The 22277-nt window shown below is 41.8% G+C and overlaps 3 protein-coding genes across 3 annotated transcripts in view; all 3 read left to right on the forward strand.

Moving 5' to 3' along the window:
• Positions 1 to 19458, forward strand: part of LOC139209797 (homeobox protein Hox-C6a) — a 52678-nt gene extending 33220 nt beyond the window's left edge. Inside the window, exons 2-4 of the mRNA XM_070839662.1 lie at positions 3669 to 3710; positions 18875 to 19028; positions 19369 to 19458. Of these exons, the coding sequence (XP_070695763.1) occupies positions 3669 to 3710; positions 18875 to 19012 (180 nt within the window). The 3' untranslated portion in view covers positions 19013 to 19028; positions 19369 to 19458. The remainder of the gene's footprint in view (positions 1 to 3668; positions 3711 to 18874; positions 19029 to 19368) is intronic.
• On the forward strand, positions 8667 to 11217 carry hoxc4a (homeobox C4a). Its single transcript, XM_070839656.1, has 2 exons — positions 8667 to 9102; positions 9610 to 11217. The coding sequence occupies exons 1-2, from the start codon at positions 8667 to 8669 to the stop codon at positions 9969 to 9971; spliced, it is 798 nt and encodes a 265-aa protein (XP_070695757.1). The 3' UTR covers positions 9972 to 11217.
• LOC139209793 (homeobox protein HOX3-like) lies at positions 19193 to 22017 on the forward strand. The gene is made up of 2 exons (XM_070839655.1): positions 19193 to 19541; positions 20844 to 22017. Exons 1-2 carry the CDS (start codon positions 19193 to 19195, stop codon positions 21383 to 21385), a joined length of 891 nt encoding a protein of 296 aa, XP_070695756.1. The 3' UTR covers positions 21386 to 22017.
• Positions 22018 to 22277: the final 260 nt, after the last annotated feature.

Here is a 22277-nt window from a genome sequence, read left to right on the forward strand (position 1 = left end):
AGGGAAGGAAGGGACACTCTAGCCTGTGATAACACTCGCCCACAACACAACATGGACGCAAAACTTTGGTTTCCTGCGGCCGCAACACTGACTCGCCATCACTGTCGAGGCCATATGGCAACTTAACGACACCGTCCTGCTCCTGAATCCTGGCATCATTACACTGTAGTTAAAACAACACTATCTTCTAGTACACAGGACATAAAACCATACCACTTGCTGGGTGTCTGTGCTCACCAGCAGCTTTTGAAGCAGCACTGTGACGCAGTACAGCCCAAGGTTATGAGGCAATTTCTACACAGCACTACTTAAAGAAAATAAAAATCAACTCACCTCTCAAACTAATAGCTTCTTATTCAACTTCCTGGACGGTTATGAGAACCGGTCAGCGCAGCGTCCACTTTCTCTACACTCTGTTAGGCCTAACCTATACGTGGACAATGTATTGAATCCCTTTTTGTATGTCTTTCTTTTAGGGTATTTTAAAGTTTACAAGGTTACATATGCCAATTGCCCCAAGCAGGGCCTGTGAATGGTGCATAGGAAGCACGTGGTGTCATTTAAGTGGGTTTTATGGCCTGGAAGAGCTGACAAACCTTCGATATATACACATCATATATAATCTTAACTGTCCGGAATCGCAGCTGCTGGCTTCCCCTTATCTGAGGAGGAAAGGGCTTTGTGGCAGTGAGGATGCAGTACCTTTCTCCGGACCGTGTAGTCGGGTGGTGCGGAGCACTGAGAGCTGCTGCAGTAAGTTGCTTCTAACTTTGCCTTCAGGCCTGCGACCGTGCCTTTGTTTTTAAAAAAGAATATTGTGTATGTTTTATATTAGTGAGGATTTGAATGCATGGCTGTTAAAATGGTGATGACTTCAAAATGAACGCCTGGCTACTAATTTATGATAATTTATAATAATTAAGCAACAGTGACGATTTTAAAATAAAAGTGAAAATGCCCATTTCGAGATATTTTAAAGGGTATTTGGAGCTGCATGTTTAGTGCGACGGAAACGGGATTGTAGTCCACAGAAACGCCGATCATGGTCAGTGGGTTGTAATGAGGATTAGTTTTACGCAGCATCATCCTTGTGCTTGTGCCAGATTTTAATCTTAGGAAATAAAAGTCTAATGCGGATGTTTTCATGCCTCTCAGCAGACTCAGTGGCAGCCCGTTTTGATTCAACAGTTTGTTTAGCATGTTAGTGCTGTCAGTAAGAGAATAGAAAAATATTTGGGAGAAAAAGTGACTGAGGAAAATGAAAAGACAGACAGAGCTATTAAAAATCATCATCTGGCGTCCAGTTTCACCATCCACCCTCTCTCTCGCTCTCTCTTTCCTCTCTCTCTCACTCTCTCTCCCCCTCTCTCTCTCTCACACACATACACACTCACCTGTATGTAATGTGTGAAGTAGCATTTGTAATTAAAATTCTCAGTAAAGTCTCATAGTCTGGTCCAGTGGCACAGGCTCAAGAGAATGTGTAACTAAAATGAAAATGTGACTTTTGCTCGGTGTGATGCTAAAACAGTTTCTCATAGGTCAAAATACTGCGCCATAAAAGGAGCTATAAAGTAGAAAAACCCATCTGATTAAAAAGCTTCATCTCTCTGCCTCACCTTGATATCAGGTTAGTGGTGGTGCACATGAGCTCCTGTTGTTTCTAGGGTCATGTCTGGGCCAAGGGACAGGTTTGATTCAAAGGGACTCTGCAGTGTAATTATGACATCGTTCAAACTCAAACTCTGTGAAACACACAGTGTGGATGTGAGCTGGAGGCACGACTGTTGCATGTTTTATTAAAAATAATAATAATTTAAAAAAAAGATGCACCTTTCTTGCACAGCAGAAGAATATTTTGTTTTTCTTCTAACTCGCTGTCCTCACCACAGGAGCAGATATCACTGAATTGATCAGTTTGGAGACTGATGAGGCGATGTGATCTGATGGGCTCGATAATTTTCTGTTGCTCTGTAGGACACATCATTTAATTGGCCATAAGTCTTAGAAAGCAGTTCAGCCTGGGAATACTGCTATTTTCTTTGCTTTTTAATCAATGTGTGGAATTGCAAATGGCTAATTTTGATTTTTAAGTCTCGTGTGGCTGAGTGTAGGTCAGCTGACAGAGCAAGGTGCAGCAGGGGTGCACGTGCTATGAAGCAGCCTTTAACTGCATTAATGAACCACCATGTATGTCACACAGTCTGATGAGTCTTTGCTGTGTTGTTTAACTTTTTAAAAAATCAGGATAAATGTATCAGTCTGTTCAGGATGATCAATTATACACTTCCAATAGGGGGCACTGTGTAACACGGGTGATTCACTGTGGGGGCAATGTGTCCACGTTTGGATTAGTGCTGTTTTCATTTCAGCGTTTTATTTAAGTTTCCCTATTTTTTTTTTTATTAAATGCAAGTTGTATTGTCATATTTATCATTGACAAAAAGAGCAGACATCATCATCATAAACTCACAAACTACAGTGAAAAATGGTCCAAAATACAAAGAGTTGCTTCCCACCCAAAAAAAAACAAGATATCATTTTTTTTTTTTCCTATTTCACTATAAATAAGAAACAGATTCGATGGGTGATCTGACATCTTCCTAGAGGTTGGAGCATCCTCATTATAATCGAAATTATTTTATTCTCATGACTTTTCAGTAATTGCATCCTGGAAGGAAGTTTGAGTCAAAGATTAATCTAATTCGGGGCAAAGACACTCCAGCTCAAGACAATCTGATATCACTACAGTAAAAGTCAAACAGTCTAAACATCCGTTTTCACTGCCATGTTCTGCGCTGTTGTATTCCTTTCTTTGACCTGTGGAGCTGACACTGTCATCATTCAATCCGCAGAGGTCATTTCCGGGTGAGCATAGACTTCCCTTTGTCTGAGCCCAAATAAGAACCATAAAGTCCCATTACATCGTTTTCGAACAGAGACAGAATTTATTTACAATGTGAAGACAAAGTCGTGATTTTTTTATTGACTGTTCGTCATAATTCAGCTCCGTTGAAGTCCGGGGATTTCTATTCATAGAACATTTGCCCAAGGAAATACCAAAATGCTTGTAAATTTAGTTTTACTGTCTGAAAATGACCCGTCCTAAATTTCTGTCCTCGGTCCCAGTTCTGCTGGAGCTCCACACATGTCAGAGCTTTTCTAGGGCAGCCTGCCTTCAATTAGGCTGCAGAACAGAGGAGATCAGAGGCGAGGGGACAGACCGAGGGATCATTAAGATGAAATAATAACGCAGCATATCAAAACACTTCGTTTCTGTATTTAAACACTGACAGATTGACTGGGGGAACTTGTGGAAAAAATGCTGGAAAATGTTGTTAAAAGATGAATGGCTTTTCGATTATTTCATGCAATGTGCTGCTCGTCTTTTCACCTGATTCATTTCTATTCATTAGTACAATTTTTATGATATGTTTGGAAATTTTTAAATGGAGCAAAAAACGAAATTTCTGTGATTTCTGTGACTTCAAAAATGCTTTCTTGATTTAAGGAATGATCAGAAGATACTTTATTCATTTAATGTTTCTGTTTGTCTGCATTTTCATTTGCCATTGGCATTTTGGGTGCAAAAATTCAGTTTTGTTTTTGTTTCTAGCTCAAAGTCAGAGTATTCCTGCTCTCATATTCGCTTTTCTTCTATTTTTCAGACAACTCCTCGGGTCAAAATGAGTGGGACCGTGGATCTATCAGTAAGTGTTAACCATCGCCCCACGCCTATCCACCTGGTTTTAGTCAAGACATGTGACACTTCCTGGAGTTTGTTATTTGGCTGTAAGCAAACAGCTGGATCCACTGACATCACGGCAACTGACGCCTGAACTCTTAAGGAATTTGTTCAGGCTTTTGTGTGTTTATGAAAGGATCGAGATTGAACAATAAGTGTTTTTAACACCAAATGAATATCGATTTTTTTTTTCATTTCAAAACATTAAAGCCTTAAACAAAAAACAAAGCTTAAGCTCGGATTAGGCTACTGTCTTCCTGCCAAAGACTCTTTGGTTGTTGTTAGCCAGAAAAGGTGCAGTGGGTTAAAAGCAGCGGTGTGAGTCTAATGAACCACAGCGTTACTATAATGAACTGCAAACCAACCAAATGGTTTCTGTGGGGCATCTAGTATCTAAAACCACCTCTGGTCCACTGGCTGCTACTTTTAGAGGGCGTTCATATCCAAGTAGTCTCCAGTCTGTCTGCACTTCATTAAAACTTTTTATTTTAACTGGACGATCCAGCTTAACGTTGTTACACCTGGGGAGAGTAAACGTGTAAAGGCTATTAGGTTAAGGGTTTGATTAAACGTGCATCGTAACATATCATCAGGGAGAGGAATATTGCTCCACTGTCTGCATCCAGGTCAGGTGCTGCTGGGCCACCGCGTTAAAAAAAAAAAAAACCCAGCCATGCATGGACAGAACCACAACCTCCACATAGTTAGGCACAGATTTATCCTGTTTACATATGTACATGTGTGAACACGCTTGTACGGCTGTTATTTTGCAGGGGGCGAAAAAAAGCTTAACAATTTCTCAAATGAACAAATGAAACATTAAATTAGTCCGCCTGAGGGCCTCATTTTTTGTACTTCTACATTATAACTAGTTATTGAACTAGGTGCACGATCTGAAAGCCATTTGTGGGGAGAAAGAATTCATTGCTGTCTCTCCATCAATAATCCTTGGCAGTGAACTATTGGAACCAGTCAAACGCGAGGGGTGAAACGCGGGTCAGGCTGTCTAACTAATATTAAAATGCGTCCGCCAGAGTGCACGGGGGAGAGAGGGAGTATGTGGTGTGCGCGCAGCTCTTTCACGCTGGTTTGGTGCACAACAAGCAGCCTGTATTTAGATGAGCATATGACAAAAACCAAATTAACAACCAAATGAGTTGGATGTTTTTTGCGACTATTTCCTCGTTAGTTCACTGTTTGTTAGCTTAGGATACTTTGTTCCTCAATAATAAAATCTATAAAACTGATACACGCGGAGAAATATGTGGATGAAGATGTTTTTTGACAGTGTTTGAGTCCCCGGTGCATCGCCACTGTAATCAATTCCATTGATTCACAATCTGAGCATGTTTGCTGTTTTTAATAACCCCGAAACAGGTCACATGTCTGATATTGCATTTTTCATCCGAGGCTTTTCTCATTAGCTTCCAGCGTGGCAGGAAGAAAGGTTACCGAGCGGTCAGTATGGTAATGGCAAGCAGAAGAAATGGTTGGGAACAATAGAAACTTATTTTTCATCTGTGCTGTCACGCCGTCCCTTTGTATCCGCCGTGTTTGTGACTGAATATTCATATAGGAGCTACCTCAAAGGCAGAGGTTGAATGTTAAGAAAAGAGACCCTCTTGTCCTTTGCACACGACGTTTGTGTGTGTGTGTGTGTGTGTGTGTGTGTGTACGCGATTTTATTGTGGGGAAAAGGCGTTGAAGCAGTATTTTCTCTTATTCGCAGATGTGTTAAAAGCCGAGCTCTGGTTTGTGTTGGTGGCTTCAGTAACCCTGATGAACAGCATCCGCTTTGGCGCACGCTTTGTGCAGTATTTCTACTCTATTGCAGCCTTAATAGTTGTTATGACACTGCTCTCAAACGCATGCCAGTCCAATTTCAGACATGATAACGTGCTTGCATGGGAGGTTTGCCTGACAGATCACCTTCTCAGTGTCTAACCTAAAACACATTAGTTGTCTATATGTACCCTGTAGAACCGAATTTGTGTGAAGTACAAACAGTCGCAAATACGTCTCTACGGGAATACATGGGCAACTGAAATACCACGCCAGCCAATGGATCCTCCTGCTTCTGCTCCTCTTCGTGTCTCTCCGGCTTCTCCACACAAGCATCAGTGATATATACACACACGCAGCCTACATCCAGGCACCAGCAATGCAATAACATTGTCACAAAGTGTATTCATAGTCCAGACAGCCATAGCTTGTGTAGGTAGGCCACAGAGAGCAAGCCCATGAGTGCAGTGTGCGGCTACTACTGTGTCAGACCCTGTAAAACACGTTAGGAACCAGGGGTCGTTTAAAAGTGACTGATTTACGGCTTTTATTGCTCTATAAAACGCCTCTAACATCCTCGCTAGGGGTAATAGAAATGTCGTGCGCATTCTGCACAAACAGCACAGCCAGAAATGCCATTTCATGTCGTTTTTAGCCGTATTATGTAATTACTGCTTCCAAAATAGATACATCCGTTTCCTCAACAATTTGATGCTGTTGACCCATAAACTGACTTGTGTGCTACCTCAATTCAGGCTGAATGTTTCTTCAAGAGGGAGCATACGACTCAGAGTTAACATGTATTATTATTATTACTATTATTATTATTATTATTAGTAGTAGTAGTAGTAGTAGTAGTAGTAGTATTATTAGTAGTATTATTAGTAGTATTATCATCATCATTGTTATTATTATTATTATTATTATTTTTGGGGGGTTTCTGCTCGTAATTGTGGCTGTCATAACAATAAAAAAGAGGAAGAAATATAATCTGGATATTGTAAGGAGGCTGCTAAGCTATTAGGGAGTCAACCCCTGTCTCTGTTTGACCACAGCTGACTCTGAGATAAGAATGGGAGGCATACAGCAGCACATGATAAGTTTATACAGCCAGGCAGGATCGGTTTACAGTCTGACAGCAGACCTCCAGTAGAGTGGCTGATGGTCAGTGCTTCAGCCACGATTAGCATGTAACATTTGGAGGTTGTATTTCCAAATGGCAGCACCACTGACATGTCATTGTCATTTTTTAATCTTTTAATTTTTATATAGGTTTTATATATAAACTAGTTGCATTTATTTCCGAGCATTGCAATGTTGTTTTCTTCAAATTCTTCCTTACAGCATTTTCTTTCATACCATTTAGCTGTAGCTGGTCCTCACACAGGTTCAGCTGGTCTCTGTACTGGTAGCGTTTTTATTTAGGCCAAAACAAAGGTCACAACATGTCTTGCAGGTAAAAGATTAAGACTTTTCACTGAGAGTCACGAGGAGACATGTAGAATACAATCAGGAGCAGTATTTTTGGCACAAAAAGCCTTCATACTATTAAATAATTTATAGTTGGCATTTTTCTAGAAGCAAGGCTCCTTCTAAGCAGCACAGCCTGCACGTGGGAGGGCTCCTCAGTCTGATGTGAGGGAGTGCAGCTGCTCCTGAATGATTTTAGTCTGTAGTCTGCAACAACCAGCTCAAACTTAACTTCTGTCCGACACAAGGCGACTCCTCTGCAGTCAAGTCAGCAGATCACAGCGCTCTGACACTCACTGGTCTGCGACGCCATAATGATATTAGTCCCCTTGTTTTGGATCAGTGATATCTGTAATGGTTGTGTCCCACTGCTGACTGGTCTGTGACATCATCATGATGCTGCTCTGCACAGTTTAGTTGCTGCTTCATGTTGGCTGGTCTGTGATTTCACATCCGTAGTACTGAGTTAGTTTGGTCTGCTGGCTGCTCCACTCTTGTCTGCTCTGTGACACTGGATGGTGGTTTGTGATATTTCTCTGCTTGTTCTCCACTGTTTTACTGTTGACATCACAGTTCTCATAATGACATTTGAATGTGAGTATAGGAGGCTTTTGTTTTTGTTGTTGTTGTGTCTTTCGGAATTAGAAGTACTTAATAATAAAGACTTAAGTCGTGTATTACATTTCGTCTTTTCTCTCTTTTGTACAGCACTTTGTATTGTAGACTAGAATCACCACGACTTTCCTTTGTTTCTATCATCTTGTTGGCTTTATTGTAAATGACCCTCCGCCTTTGGTTTGAGCAGCTTGTTGCAGCTGTAACACCAAAGCCAGCTTCAAAGCATGTGCTCCTGTCACCTCAAGAATCCTTACTTCAGTACCCATTTTTGATTTAAATGTGAAGGCAAAGTCTTTTAATGAGTAGACTGGAAGTAAAAGGACATTATTTCAAAATAGACAAATGTCTCATCATTGAATGAAGGCTTTTGTTTGGGCAACCTGACTCTTCCTGTCCACCTTTCTCTAATATTATAAATGACAAGGCCTATTTTCAAACATCAGCCACACCTATTAAATATTAGTGCTGACATGGTTTTGAGAATATCATAAAACTTGATGCAGCTCTAATTCTTAAGTGTATTAATGAACCGTGATCTGTTTCACAGCTCAAGAGCTGTTGGTAAAGACTGTGTCTTCATTAATTAGCAGATAACCTTTATATAAGGCATGCAAGCTAACAAAATGATTGGTTTGCTATTGTTGTGCCTTATCCTTGGCGAATCACCTATTGTCCCTTTGAATAATTGAGACCACTGTGTTTTGCCTGTTTTATTTTTTCCTTGGTCAGCAACTAAGCTACTAGTTTTGTCCCCAAGATCAATTGCCTTGGTAACACAACCAGAGAGAGAGAGAGGGGGAGAGAGAGTGAGAGAGAGGGGGAGAGAGAGGTAGACACAGACACGGAGAGAGAGAGAGATTTGTGCCCACAATGGCGACTGTAGGTATGCTAAATACCTCTGGTTCCTTATCCGGGAACTACCTCTTACTCTGCTATTGGGCCATTGGGTCACGTGGTAAAAGTAACTTTACAGGGCTGCTCGCAAGTAGGAGGGCTTTATGGAGCAGAAAAACGACAAAGCTAGAAAAATTATTTTCCACTCCAGAAATTAATGATCATGAGCTCGTATTTGATGGAGTCTAACTACATTGATCCGAAATTTCCTCCATGCGAGGAATATTCGCAAAATAACTACATCCCCGAGCATAGTCCAGAATATTACAGCCGCGCAAGGGACTCTGGCTACCAGCATCACCATCAGGAGTTATATCCTCCGCGGGCGAGCTACCAAGAGCGCCAGTATAACTGTGCAAGCATCCCTGAACCTGACACGCCAAGGGGACATGGAATACCCCAATCTGCGCACCTGCTGACAGGGAAAGGGCAGCCTGCTTCATGTGAAACCCCACAGTTGTCCATGTCCCCCGCCACCCCACCGGCCGCAACGTCCGCCTGCAACCAAGCTACCCCGGAGCATCCAAACAGCACAGCCTCCTCCAAGCAGCCCGTGGTGTACCCATGGATGAAGAAAATTCACGTCAGCACTGGTAGGCAACTTGTGTGTTTATGTTCCCTGCACTCCTCATGCTCCTCTCTCCCTTTCCCTCCCTTTATCAGCCCCTCTGACTCCCATCTCGTTGCCAGCCCCTGCTCCGATAGCAGGGAAGCCTTTGAAATGGCACAATTGAGGCGGATTTACGACTCGGCATTGGTAATTACACCCACCATAAATTTTATAGCCGAGGTATACTCAGGGCAGCCGTATCACCATGTGGCTTCTGCTGTTATGTATTGCGCGATAGAGAGAGGGGGAGAAATGAATAAGAAAAAAAATTGAGCTTTGTAATCTTGCATTAATAATTTAGCTCATAGTTGGATGTGAGTGTCCTCTCATTACGCGGAGAAGTTCTTAACTTCCCATTTAAATTTCTCAAACAGCCAAACATTCATATCCAATAAATCTTTCCAGCCATATCTCAGTTGAGGCCATTCTTGTTTACCCCTCCTTTCCTCCCTTCTCTATCTGCCTTTCTCTCCACTTATCCTTTTTCCAGTGAACTCGGCTTACAATGGGACGGAGCCCAAGCGGTCTAGGACAGCATACACCCGCCAGCAGGTCTTAGAATTGGAGAAGGAATTCCACTATAACCGATATTTAACTCGGCGGAGGCGCATCGAGATCGCCCACACCCTGGTTCTCTCCGAGCGACAGATTAAAATCTGGTTTCAAAACCGCAGGATGAAATGGAAAAAGGATCACAGGCTGCCGAACACCAAAGTGAGATCCTCTTCCTCCTCCTCCGGGTCCAACACAAGCTCAGCAGCCGGCGCTGTTGCCGCTGCCTCGGCCACTAACACTGGGGCCCCCGACGAACTCACCGGAGCACAGCATGGCGAGGATATTACCAGGTTATAAAACCACGAGCCAAGACCGGGGGTAGAGAAAGAACTGGTTATTTATAGAACAATTATATATTTTGTTTTCGTAGCTATCTTGTGCGGTTTCCTTTAAGTCCAAAGTTATATAAAATGCATGTTATATAGCATGGATTACTGCGAACACCGATGAATTATTTTTACGTGACACAGGGTTTAATTTATTTGAAGCTCAATTAAGATGATGTTTTTTATTAAAAAAATGTTTTGAATGAAGGAAAAAAAAAGTAGAAAAAATATACATTTTATCAAAATGTTATTGTGGGCCATTCTTTTGCCCTGCTGCCCAAGGTGAAATGCACAATCTATTTATTTCAAACAACACTGGAAGCAAATCAATATAATAATAGTTATTTTTGGTATAAAAAAGCTGGAACACACCATTGATCTTGAACTTGTATGTTTTGGATAATAACAATGTGTGAATTACCTCGTGTATTTCAGAAACAGGATCTTGATTTACAATTTAGTTTTGTGGTGTTGATGTTGTGTTTAGACCGTTAAAAAGCAGATTATTGTGAAATGCAATAAACGGAGTGTAGTGTACTTGTGCTAATCATATTGGTCAATAAAACAGTGAGTGTCTACTAGTTTTATATACGTTTGGTCGAACTTCATTTTTAGGCAAGATGAGGTCTGCTATTGTTTTGGCTATTTGGAGAAATCACCTTAAAAGTGTACAGATGTGTGAATATTTGAACATTTCATGAGGGAAACAAGAACCACTGTGTTTTCAAACTGTGTTTGTAAGTCCTGCAGCTCTTTCCTACGTCTTCAAATTAGCAATGTGTACAGACTGTGTGCGTGCGTGTGTGTGTGCGTGTGTGCGTGTGTGTGTGTGTGTGTGTGTGTTAACGCCTGACTCATAATGGACTGAAGTTATTTCCAAAATCTGAAAATGAAATAGTTTGCGCTATGCATTATGTGCAACCTCATCAGTCTGAAGGGCATTCAATTAACGCTAAAGACAAGCCACTGAGGCCCTCCACTCCACACTGCGCTGCCTCTGCCAGTGCCACGAGTGAAGCTCTGAACACAAAGCTGCATGCGATTAATTTAGAGGACATTTGCAATGTGTTAGAGATTATAGATTGTTGTGAAAATATTCTTATTCATTTTGTAACCTGAGTAGTTGCCCCGCTTTTTCTATAGTCCAACTGCGCCATGCGACTGAGTTTTCAAATGTAAAAAAAAGAAAGAAAAGAAAAACAAAAGGAAATAAAAAAGTCAAATAAAGTCGTGATTTGCAGACAGATTCAATGTGCTGCTTCATGTGGTGTTCGTTGAGTATCCCAGTGAGGATGATGGTGATGGAGTAACCCAGCTGACCTTTGTTTATCAGGCTCTGTAGCAGCGTCCTGGCTCAAAGGAGGAGTGCTGATATTTCCTTGTGTTGTTCACTCTTTGGGGTTTTTTTTTCTTGCTTGTGTGAACAGTTCTCTCTCATGCCACATTTACCTGCTGCTGTCTCCCCAGTGGGCTCTTTTGCCTCCACAGTGTGTGCAGCAGCTCGCGAGAATACAAAAAGAAAAAAAAACAAACTACAGTTTCAAAAAACGGCGCTCACTGCGACGTCATCGTCCGCTTCTCATCTGGCAGGAGGACAAACACACTGCAGGACTGTTTGCGACTGTATCTGCTGGACTGATGCTACACGATTTGACCACATAGCACCTTTCTACTGCAGTGTTTATTCTTTTTTTTCTCTCTCTCTCACAAAGATGCATTCATTTTTTTTCTAGTTTTTTTTGTTTGTTTGGACCGATCTGTGCCGAAGGATCTCAGTTCAACCATGACTTAAACCCAAAGACGCGCAAGAATTTGATAGATTATTGAAATTGTGACATGAATAGGCCTTATAAAATGCCTCGCGTAGTGGGGGGCGAAAGAGCACAAAAGGAAGAGGTATTCTCCATCATCAATCTTTCACTACAGAGCTTTGTGTTATGTTCTGGAAAACAGCTCTGACAACAGCCAGTTTTGATCCCACCAAATATTATGTACCAGGCCGTATCATGCGCCATCATTCCCAAATGTGGGACTTTAAAATAAGTCACTTTCACTGGACCAAAGCGGTGAAAATCTGCCTTTTTGGACGTGGCTTTGCAGAGGCACTAGACTAGTGGTGAGACGGCGCTGAAAAATGAATCCAGAAGCCTTTATGTTGCCGGACAGATTAGAGAAATTAATGTGCTCGCCACAGTCGCAGCATCCCTCCAATCCCATTCTAGGCCCCGTCGCCTCCATGTCGCGAGGCTGAAAAGGTACTTTATTGAAGTTTGGGGGCGAGGAGGGAGAAGGCCGAGTTCACCTCGAGGACACATTTTCTGTCCCATTAGGCTCATTTCAGTCTGGATGGCCGACCTCTCCAACCCTGTGACCTGACTCACTCTCTATACGTGTACCTTCTGTGTGCGCCCTCGCTGGTCCCCCTTGGCCTCGGCTTTCTTTGTGGATTTTTCCTGCGTTGTGCCTATAGAGAGGCCTGTGGCGGGGCATCACTGAATGTGTTGCTCCCTTTGTTACTCAGAGTGACCCAGGACAGTGTTGAACTCTCGGACTGTCCTCCTCTCTGCACCCGGCAGATCTGCACCACTGCCAAACCTGCGCCTGCGTTTGAGCTTCTGGAATCGTTTTTCCAAACCGAGCTGGAAACATTTTGTGGTAACTTTAAGCGGAGATGATACAGGCTCAACGTCGGCACACATGGTTAGAATATTATGTGGGATTATGAAAGACATGCATAGATCTGCTTCTCTGTGTTTAAAGCTTTTTCCAGCCTGTATGGGGGGAAAAGAAGAAATGTTGTACATTTATTGCACAGACATTTTTGTGTTATTCTCTTACCAAAGTGTGTGACTGATAGAATAGAGAAAAAAACCCTCTAAAATTAGCAACAAGCTTTAAAAATATCCTATTTCCCAGGGATTAATTACACTCCCCAAAGTCTCCAAAATCAGGAGGCAGTAAAAATAGTTGGTGCGGTCACATGACCTCACGATTTAAGAGAATAACTGGCCTCAGGTCAGTGCTTCCGTTCAAAACCAAGCTGCCAATTATAGCTAGGTGTGTCTGACAGTACTGGGACAGTTGGTCATTGTGATTAGTTCACGGACAGGGACCTTCAAGCTTGAAGACCCAAAAAACCTTGCAAACTTTCCAGACACCAACTCTTCCCAAAAACTTTTATTTTTTAATCCAAATGCAGATTTACCTGAGATGAGGCAGAATATAACCCATAAAAGTTTTTATTTAAAAAAAAAATCACATCATTATCATTATTACTGAACACTAAATGTGAGGTATTACAAATGAAACACATGTTGTCAGGCCTTGGGGTATTTTTAGCTGATCCTTCTTTGCTTTCTATTTACGTTATTTGGAAAATGTCACCAAGTGTTCCTCCTCGCAAACTTATTCTAATATCTTTATTTGGGTGCACTGAGCAGCTCGTGTTGGTCTCTCTTGTGTGGCCGGGACAAAATATTCAGCGCTGATGGAAAAATATTCGACAGCATGCCTTCCAAGATAAACAGCTGACACTGGAAGCCAAACACCTCATGTCAGTGTCCATCACGAGCATGTGATAATTCAGCCGGCTCCTCGTGTGCCCGAGGCTCACAGGTGGAGCTCAGGTTGCACCCTGAACAATGACGGGATGTCCCTTTTGTTTGAGCCCGTGCATCTGAAGATTTGTGTAAAGTAGAAGCAGAGAACACGACGAGCCATAATTTGCCCAGATTTTCTTTCTTGACTTTTCGTTGACTTAGCTTTGCCAAGGATTTAATTAACACGCCCATATAAGGCCATGTGGGATTTATTATGAGAACAAACGGAATGTGCGGTTAAAAATGATTATTTAAACAAAAGCTCGTGGAGTTTGTCAGTCATAAATCAGCCCTGTCTCGCGTTTTGTTATTTAACTGTGGCCTCGTGCGCACGAACTTCTCCTCTACACAACAGACACCTTTTTTCTTAATATTTACACAGATATTTATCATAATATTTAAGGACAGAAAGCGCACATCGCTTACTTCACACATTTACTTTCCACATGATCTAAGCAAGCAAATAATTCCTTAAATCTGTTAACCTCAAAGTTATATAGTCTTACCTGTCAGAGGATAAATACAAGAACAACACAATATCTATGACTAACAGCTTGTAGTCTTTTTTTGTGACTGAGAGCCATTCTTAAATTTTAAAGTAAACTCCTTTGATTTTAATTGTCTCCCATGCAGCTCTTTAGTTCTAAGCAGCCCTTTGCTTTGAGCTGCAGCTGTAGAATAACTCTGAGGAGCTGTAGCTATTCTTAACCTCAGCACCTTGCAGGAATATCGTATATTTTATGTGTTTGAAGTTCGGTGTTTAAATTCCTCAACACTTACTCAGCCCCTAACTGGTTTCTCTTTCTCTCTGACTTGAGACTGTTTGAAGCACACACATGATTTTCAGCTCGCATTGCACCGCTGCAGGCTCCCTGTGATTTATGAGCACCTCAGGCGAGGACTCTCTTGGAAGATATAAAAACTTTACACAAACAGCCACCGAAATGTTTGAACAAGAGCAAATACGAAACAAAAATGATCAGCTGTTCTGACGGCGGTGAGGTTTATTGCCTGCTTTTATTGTTCACACCGGGTTGAGTGCAAACGTCCCTTTTTTCTCTCTCTCTCTCTCTCTCTCTCTCTCTCTCTCTCTCTCTCTCCACTCGTCTCAGGTGAGTGTCTTCTTCAGCCACTTTGCTTTGTAATGAAAGGTCCGGGGCCGGTGTATTGTTATGGTGTAGTGTGTTTAAACTGCAGCCGTGGCAGTTGCATAAAGGCTGAGAGTTGAAACAGGGGTCACGCTGCTATTTTCCAGGGACGGAGGGGCTCTCTCGCATTGACCAGCAGTGGGTGTGTCATAAATCCGTAAATCTCTCTCCCATCCGTTCACTCAAGGGAGCAGATGCACCACGTCTTTTCTTTTTTTCCCCCCCACTCTCTCTACATGTGTGTGTATGTGAGACAGAGGGAGAGTTGATTTGCATAAAACTAGAATTTAAAACTCCATCAGACATGTTAAAGTGTTTTACTGTCACTGCTGGCAAACATTTCAAACAGAGGACGACAAAGCAGCTTGGATCAGCTCTCTGATATCCCACTGTAGACTCCTACAGCACATCACACAGGAGATGATGGCCTGGGTAAACTTGCCAGTAATACTTTATGTCATCATAACGCCTCGTTGGGAATTTTTCCATTAGCCTATTTGCTGCATCGTTGAAGTCCTTAGAAATTACAGTCATTTCCCTCAGTTCAGGGTGTCATTGGGGGCCCAGACAGTCACTAGATTGAGTTATGATCATGTTATTCACTTTTCATTAGCAAAAGTGATCTGAATATGGTATCCCGAGACTATAGATCCACAATTATGTATAGGTTAAGTGAAAACGCGATTTTTATGTGATTTGTTCTGTGAAAATGATCCTCTGGTGTATTTGTGTGGCCACCAGTTGCATTTCTGCTGCAGTAGTCTCACACTTTGAGCCCTCTGAGGACAGCTGCTGCAGCACTTGGAGTCTCATTTACAACAAGTAATTGAATGTTAAGGGAAGAGTGCAAACTAAATCTAAAAAGGGGTAAAACAGAGGACTGAAGCCTTCTAGACTGACAGACAGGCTTTATGCTAAAACTATAAATGTAACATTATTATTCTAAGTTTGAATATTTTCAAATTCCACTATTAAGAAGCAAAATTAGAGCTTTAATAGCTAACATGCACACAAAGTGTCAAGCTGTGAGGCCACTGCACAACCTGTAGCCTGCACCATATTTCATTGGAAATTTAAAAAAACAAAACATATTTCTTTCTTATGCTGCAGCATTATTTCATTTTAAGACTGCAGATATTCTGAAAAACACATTTTCCGGTGTAAAAAAAACCCCCAAAAGTTATTTCCAAATGTTACACGTTCAGACGGTTTTTACTGGCTCAGAGCTGCAGGATTTATGTTTGTCTGCTCTCTGCACAGTTTGCAGAGCTCTGTGCTGTAAGTAGGCCCAAATTAATACTCTATGTTAATGCACGTGCTGATGCAAAAGTCAGGACTTGTTTGGGAAATTGACAATGTGTGTCTTTTCCTCACTTATGAAGTGCAGCCTGCAAACTCTAGTCCTTTCATTTCACTCTGCATTGTTTACAGCAATATAGGGCACCGGGCCCATAAATCTTCCCCTTGCTCTGCCAAGACAGCGCCATTTGTATGCACCGTTTTAACCGACAGCATCCTCTGCCCATTAACGTCTTCTCCCCTGCTCTCTCTCTCAGTCTCCTCTTATCTGCCCAGCTCTGTCCCCTGGAAATACATTAACTGATCCGTGCATTCGTTGAGCTCCGAAAACCAATTATGTTTTTTTTTTTTTGAGGAATATATAATTTATGGAAAAATGGAATAAAAATAGAGGAATTGTGTTGCATTCTGCAGATTCCCCACACATGTGCGCCGCTGCAGATTATTTCCAGTTCCCCAGTACCGTTTCTTCTGTAAGTTATTGGTATGAAAAATAAAAGTTTATCGACGGTTTCCTTGGTTGTTTGTGTCAGCAGGCGAGAGAGCGCAGAAGGTAAGGAGGAATTGTAAAAGGGTTGACACCCAGAGCGACCGGCGCGCTTTTGTGTGAGAGAGAAAAATGATTTATTGCCACTGAGGCGGTTCAAACAGAGTTCACGGAGAATTGTGGTGGAGGCGCGGAGGAGCTAAATTATGGTCTTGCTGAGCTAGTATATCATAGATTCTATCTCCAATTCAGAGAGTGTGTTCAAGGGTATGAGGCAAGGAAAACAAAACGAATTTAATTACTTTCCCCCATTTCAGTCAGTGCTGATGGATACTGCCTAATCCACATAATAATAATAATAATAATAATAATAACAATAATAATAATAATGATAATAATAATAATAATAATAATAATAATAGTGGTTGATATATTTAAACAATATATTTAAATTTCCATGTGTTTTGCTCTGTTGGCCTACATTCATCCTACACTGAGATTAACTCAAGAGACATTTAGCACTTAGCTGCCATTTTAATGGACAAGCTGAAGGGATTGAAGCTGGTCACAGTTAAATTAAACGTTTGGCATTTTTATTCAGTTTGAAGTTGAATCATTACCTATAATAACAGCATTTACGAGTCATTTTAATGCTGATTACCAATAAGCCACAGTCTGGGGACGATTGTAGTTGTATAATGTCTTTGATTAGAACTGACTGAACAGATGTTCAAAACCAAAACTTAAATATTTCATTTGTTAAAAAAGAAACAAGAACACGGACATGACTCCACTGTGGAGGTCCAGGTGAACCTCAGTGATGGTGGTAGCAGGGGTGAAGCAGAAAAGGGGGAAGGCTCCTCTTCTTCCAAGCTATGCAACCCTGAGTGCATAATCCATCACCGCTGTGAGACATCTAAAGAGGGGTTTCTCGACAGCTTTGTTGTAGTGAAACACCAGAAGGAACTTATATCTAAAGCCTGGTGCAACTAAGATTGATACTGGCACAGGGTATGCTAATATCATAGCCCCTCGTTTTGGAAGATACTTGTGGGTGCACTATTTTAAATTTTGTGATAGCTTCATTATTCTAGTTATTTATCCACTTTGCATACATTTGGGGATTGTTGAAATTAAGTAATCATGTTTTATGAGATTTTTTTTTTCCCAAAGTGTAACTCAGTTAGGCTACAATTGATGTAGCGTTTAGCCCAAATAATTTCTCCCCAAAAAAATTTATTATGGGGGTTGTAAATGAAGCTGTAAAATTCATATTTTATTCAAATACTTTGCACCTTCATACGTTTATTTCTAACTTCCTAGTGCCTTGTGTGCTCTACATTGTAGCTGCAGACTGACGCACATAAGGGCTCTGCTGAACATCTCCCTCTACTCTTTGTCCATCCAGCCGTGCAGCAAGCGGGATGTTTACCATGAAAAGTGTCCACAGTGTTTGACTGTTGCCTCTCAGAGCCACAGACAGGGACACTTGATACTGTACAGTGATGCCTGATTAATGCAAATGCGCCGAATCGTCCTATAGAAAAAAAAATCTCTAATGATTGCCTCCTTTGTCTTTGTGTGGCAATGACTGTCAAGCCTTTGTTTGACCACTCCCAGTGAATCCTATTAAGCCAAAGCTCCACTTCCACTGCGACAGTTATAAGCATATGCTGTTATTTAAAGGAAAGCCCGCCGATTTATAATACACAGTTAAATTACTCAAAAATTAAGTTATCTGAAATATTCGGAATTATGTATTTTACAAGTAAAAAAACATCCTTATTGCAGAATGTCGACTGATAGAGAAGCTATGGAAATACGAGATTGTATTATTATTAATCATTGTGTTTAATTGAGAAAAAATATCCAGGAGCACAATTTATTTTTAGGCATTTTACACTCAAAAAAGCTTCCGCAAAATAATGACTTGTGGTAGTTGACCAGCTATTATTATTATCATTATTATTATTATTATTATTATCCAGCAGCCTGTATTATTCCAGCTAATAGACAGAGCCCACTGTAGCAGGGACTCCTCGCGTTGTATCTGATTAAAAACCTACCACAAAAAGTTCAGATGTGCAGGTGCAAGCGACGGCTCCCTCTAATAAACGCGTCCTGCCAAAAGATTTACAATATTACACGAAGGCAACACTCGTTTTTCTGCTGAGACGTTCCTCACCACACATTGTAATCTCTGTCTGTCTCCCCCCTCTCTGCCATTTTCTCTCTCTCCGCATGAACACATCTCCCTCTTTCTCTCACACTGATTTCTCAGTTGTTGGCGTCTATTCATATTCCGTTATGTGTGTGTTTTTGTTGTTTTTTTTATCCCCAGGTAAGAAAAAAAAACCGCAGGCTGCTCACAGAAATGTTGTCTGAAGAAATATCGCAGAAGCTTCTTCGTGAGCCCCAAGTTGCTGGCGGATTACTTTGCAACTCCGGAGCTCTGCCATTGGAGGACGACCACACGTGACTACGGCACCCTTCTGGTAAATATTATTCAAATGCTCCACATGGTTACTCCAAGTGCTCTTCCCTGCATACCTTTAAACATTTAGGTTAATTGTGATCGGATATTAGACAGACAGAAGTCCTAGTCTTTACTACTGTTGAGGGATTCCCTTTATTTGAGACAGTTTGATGAGCTGGGTCCATGGACCCCCAACAGTCTGCCCTCCCACTGCAGCTGCAGGGCAACAGTTTTGCTATGAGCTCTGGACAAGTGCCAAAACTAAGCGCGGGATACAACGAAGGAGGAGGAGGAGGAGGAGGTGGAGGCAAAGATGCAGAACTTAATCAGCAAAACATGACCTCCTCTGCTCATGTCAGTTCCAGGTTGAACCCAGGTGAACAGTTTCAGTGCCCACTGGAGTCTCTGGTTCACTGCCATGCCAAGGGCGAGCTGGACATCAAGAGCAGGAGCTGCAGTCTACTCACCATCTGCCGCTCAGGAGTAATTTTTCCCTGGATGAATCCACGGACAACTGACTCTGAACAATCTGGTAACTCTGGTTTTGTTTATCATCTTTTACTTTGCACAGCTTTTACTGAGCCACAAAACGTTGTTGACACAATATTCATTAAGTGCTCTGATGGGGTGAATCCATGACTCCAAATTTAATGAGCATCTCCTCGTTTGTGCATCTCAAACACTTATCTGACCTTAGCAGTTTGACTTTTAGTTTCTACTTGCTTGTTGCATGAAGACACTAAATGCACATGCTGCAACTACAGACACACAGTCAGCCTCCTAATCTCACTAACAAATTTACCTGCAGACCAAGCAAAAGTCTCACTAGTCAGTAATGTGTCACCTGCATCATTCATCATCCACTAAAGTACATTTATCAGATCTGAGGGTTCTTTCTCCTCTGTTACATTAAATTAATCTATGAATGAGTGTCAGTGCTGCAGCTCAGTTAAACAAATGCCAGTGTCTCGCTTGCAGTTGTTTGTTTTTCCAGTCCTGTGGGCAAAGTAATGTTTAGGCCGCACAAAAAGGTCTTGTTAACTGCTGTTTTGCAACTGAGGATCTTCGCTTCAATGAATAAATCCTAATGGGGAAATGTCATCACTTTATGGTGTGTTTCTTAAACAGGAAAGAAGATGATTGCAGAAAGAAGATGCTAACAATATGAAATCCATAAAACAGAAGTATAGCTTTTTAATTGTTTGGTTTGCTAGCAAAGCTCATTATTTTTTTTACAGAGAAAAGATGGACATCACAATCTCAATACTACAAACAAACTAGCAGATAAGATGGAAGCTACAGTCTCTCAGTCTGTTGGGGTGTTGTTAAGCAGTGCAGATTTCTATCTAAGGTCACTGTAGGCCTTATTAAGTGTCCATTAACCCCTGCTTGTTATATTGTCAACAGGGCCCTGCTAATGCTCATATACATGTCAAATGGAATCTCTAATGGTGGTTATTTTCAGTGGTGGTCCCAAGGTACCTTTTAAGTGACTGAGATGGGAATTTGACAGGTCTGCTTCCGTGTGTAGCTGTGATTAATGTGGCCTGTCAGGCAGCCGTAGTGGCGTCAGATGTTTCCCCCAGACTGTTTCTTCGGGACGTAACTTTCCCTGAACACATGACACAGTAGACAGCCAGTCTTGTATTGTGTCTCAAGCATGACTGAGTACACAGGAAGAGCTGAGGGCCCTACTTCGTCCCAGGTTGATTGGCTGAGGATTAACATGGGCCTTACTGGCACTTGAAGTCTTTCTGTGGAGGATAGACTCGTTAGATACGTGGCATTTACTTTCAACGGTTTCTCTTCTTCATGTGCTTCCCCCGTGCATCAGTCAGCGGTGGTGTGGCGGCGAGTCTGTCAGGCAGAGGAAGGCTCGGCGTCAGGAGGGAGAGAACAGCCTTCACCAACAGGCAGCTGCTGGAGCTGGAGAAGGAGTTCCACTTCAACCCTTACCTGTGTCGTCCTCGGAGGCTGGAGATGGCCGCCGGGCTGCGGCTCACAGATCGCCAGGTCAAGATCTGGTTCCAGAACCGCAGGATGAGGTACAAGAAGGAGCACAAGTACGGAAAGGCGGCAGGTTCATCCCAGTGGTCTTCCTTCAGCCCCTCCCCCAGCCCGAGCTCATGTGCAGACCTCCTGAGGTTTCCAGGTGGATGTGTTGTCAGAACTTCATCCTCTTCCTCAGAGCTGAACTTCATGGATTATGCCCCTACGTCCTCCTCTCTCTCTGGCTCTCACAGTGGCGCCGGCGGTGGTCAGTGTATTCACCCTGCAGACCTGAGCTGCATACTTCCATCTGTTGCAAATGGTCCTCCGCAATCATGTACAGGCCTAGATAGTCATCACCATGCTGGCATTTCAAACTGGCCCTAGGGCCCCATAACGGCCGTCCCTCCTGTGCTCATCAAAATCTAAATGGTACATCGCATACTTTCACATACTTATGAAAGACTGGAGTGTGTCGGATTAGCATCCCTGGGTTGAAATTCCCTTAACACACCCTTGTTCACCATTCATGAAACATTTTAATTAAACTACATGAACATGTCTTAATCAAAGGAGAGCTACAGTGTTATCATTTATGTTTCTCAGGCACAGAGAGTGAAGGCTGCTCATATTACTACGTAAACGGCATGCACAGGACATTTGAGCAATTAATACTAACATGATGCTTTGCTGTAATTTTGTGGCTGTTACATTTGTATAGTTGCATGTTTAATGCATGTGAGAATCATACTACGAGTGAGTTTTCTATTTACCCCTATTGTCAGATAATAGCTAAGTGGTTGTCATATTTTCTAAGTGTCACATTAGGCCTCTTTTTCATTATGTACTCTGAATAGCGGCTGATTTGTGTAAAATGTTTGAACTGTGAAATGGGCAGAATAATGTTCATATTGAATGATGTTATATTTTTGTTAAAGCCATTAAAGGACATGGCAAGTCTTTGATACTGTTCTTGATTAATTGAGATGTCACATACTGTACATGCTTAATAAATGCATTTGGGAAAACTGTAGCTCTTATGCAGTGTTTACACTATTCATCGCTGATTAGAATTACATTTTTTCCAGCCGCATGATTAAGGATTCCTGGATTAGATCCTAAATAGAAAAAATGAGAAAGATTCTGTAATCAAATTAAGGCATGCTTTAGATTCATTGAAAACTCTACAGTATTGTGCATTCAAGTTGCACAATCTTGCCACATAAGCCTCTCCCTCGCTCCTGCCTCTGAGTTCTCCACCATTAATCACTGAGACAAG

Source organism: Pempheris klunzingeri, chromosome 11 (genome assembly GCF_042242105.1).
Source record: "Pempheris klunzingeri isolate RE-2024b chromosome 11, fPemKlu1.hap1, whole genome shotgun sequence".
Taxonomy (NCBI): Eukaryota; Metazoa; Chordata; class Actinopteri; order Acropomatiformes; family Pempheridae; genus Pempheris; species Pempheris klunzingeri.

Excerpts from the sequence above, each read along its gene's own strand:
- hoxc4a (XM_070839656.1), top strand. The coding sequence starts at position 8,667 with ATGATCATGAGCTCGTATTTGATGGAGTCTAACTACATTGATCCGAAA. Across the intron at positions 9,103-9,609 it reads GAAAATTCACGTCAGCACTG|TGAACTCGGCTTACAATGGG; the intron begins GTAGGCAACTTG and ends TCCTTTTTCCAG.
- LOC139209793 (XM_070839655.1), top strand. The coding sequence starts at position 19,193 with ATGGACCCCCAACAGTCTGCCCTCCCACTGCAGCTGCAGGGCAACAGT. Across the intron at positions 19,542-20,843 it reads AACTGACTCTGAACAATCTG|TCAGCGGTGGTGTGGCGGCG; the intron begins GTAACTCTGGTT and ends CCCGTGCATCAG.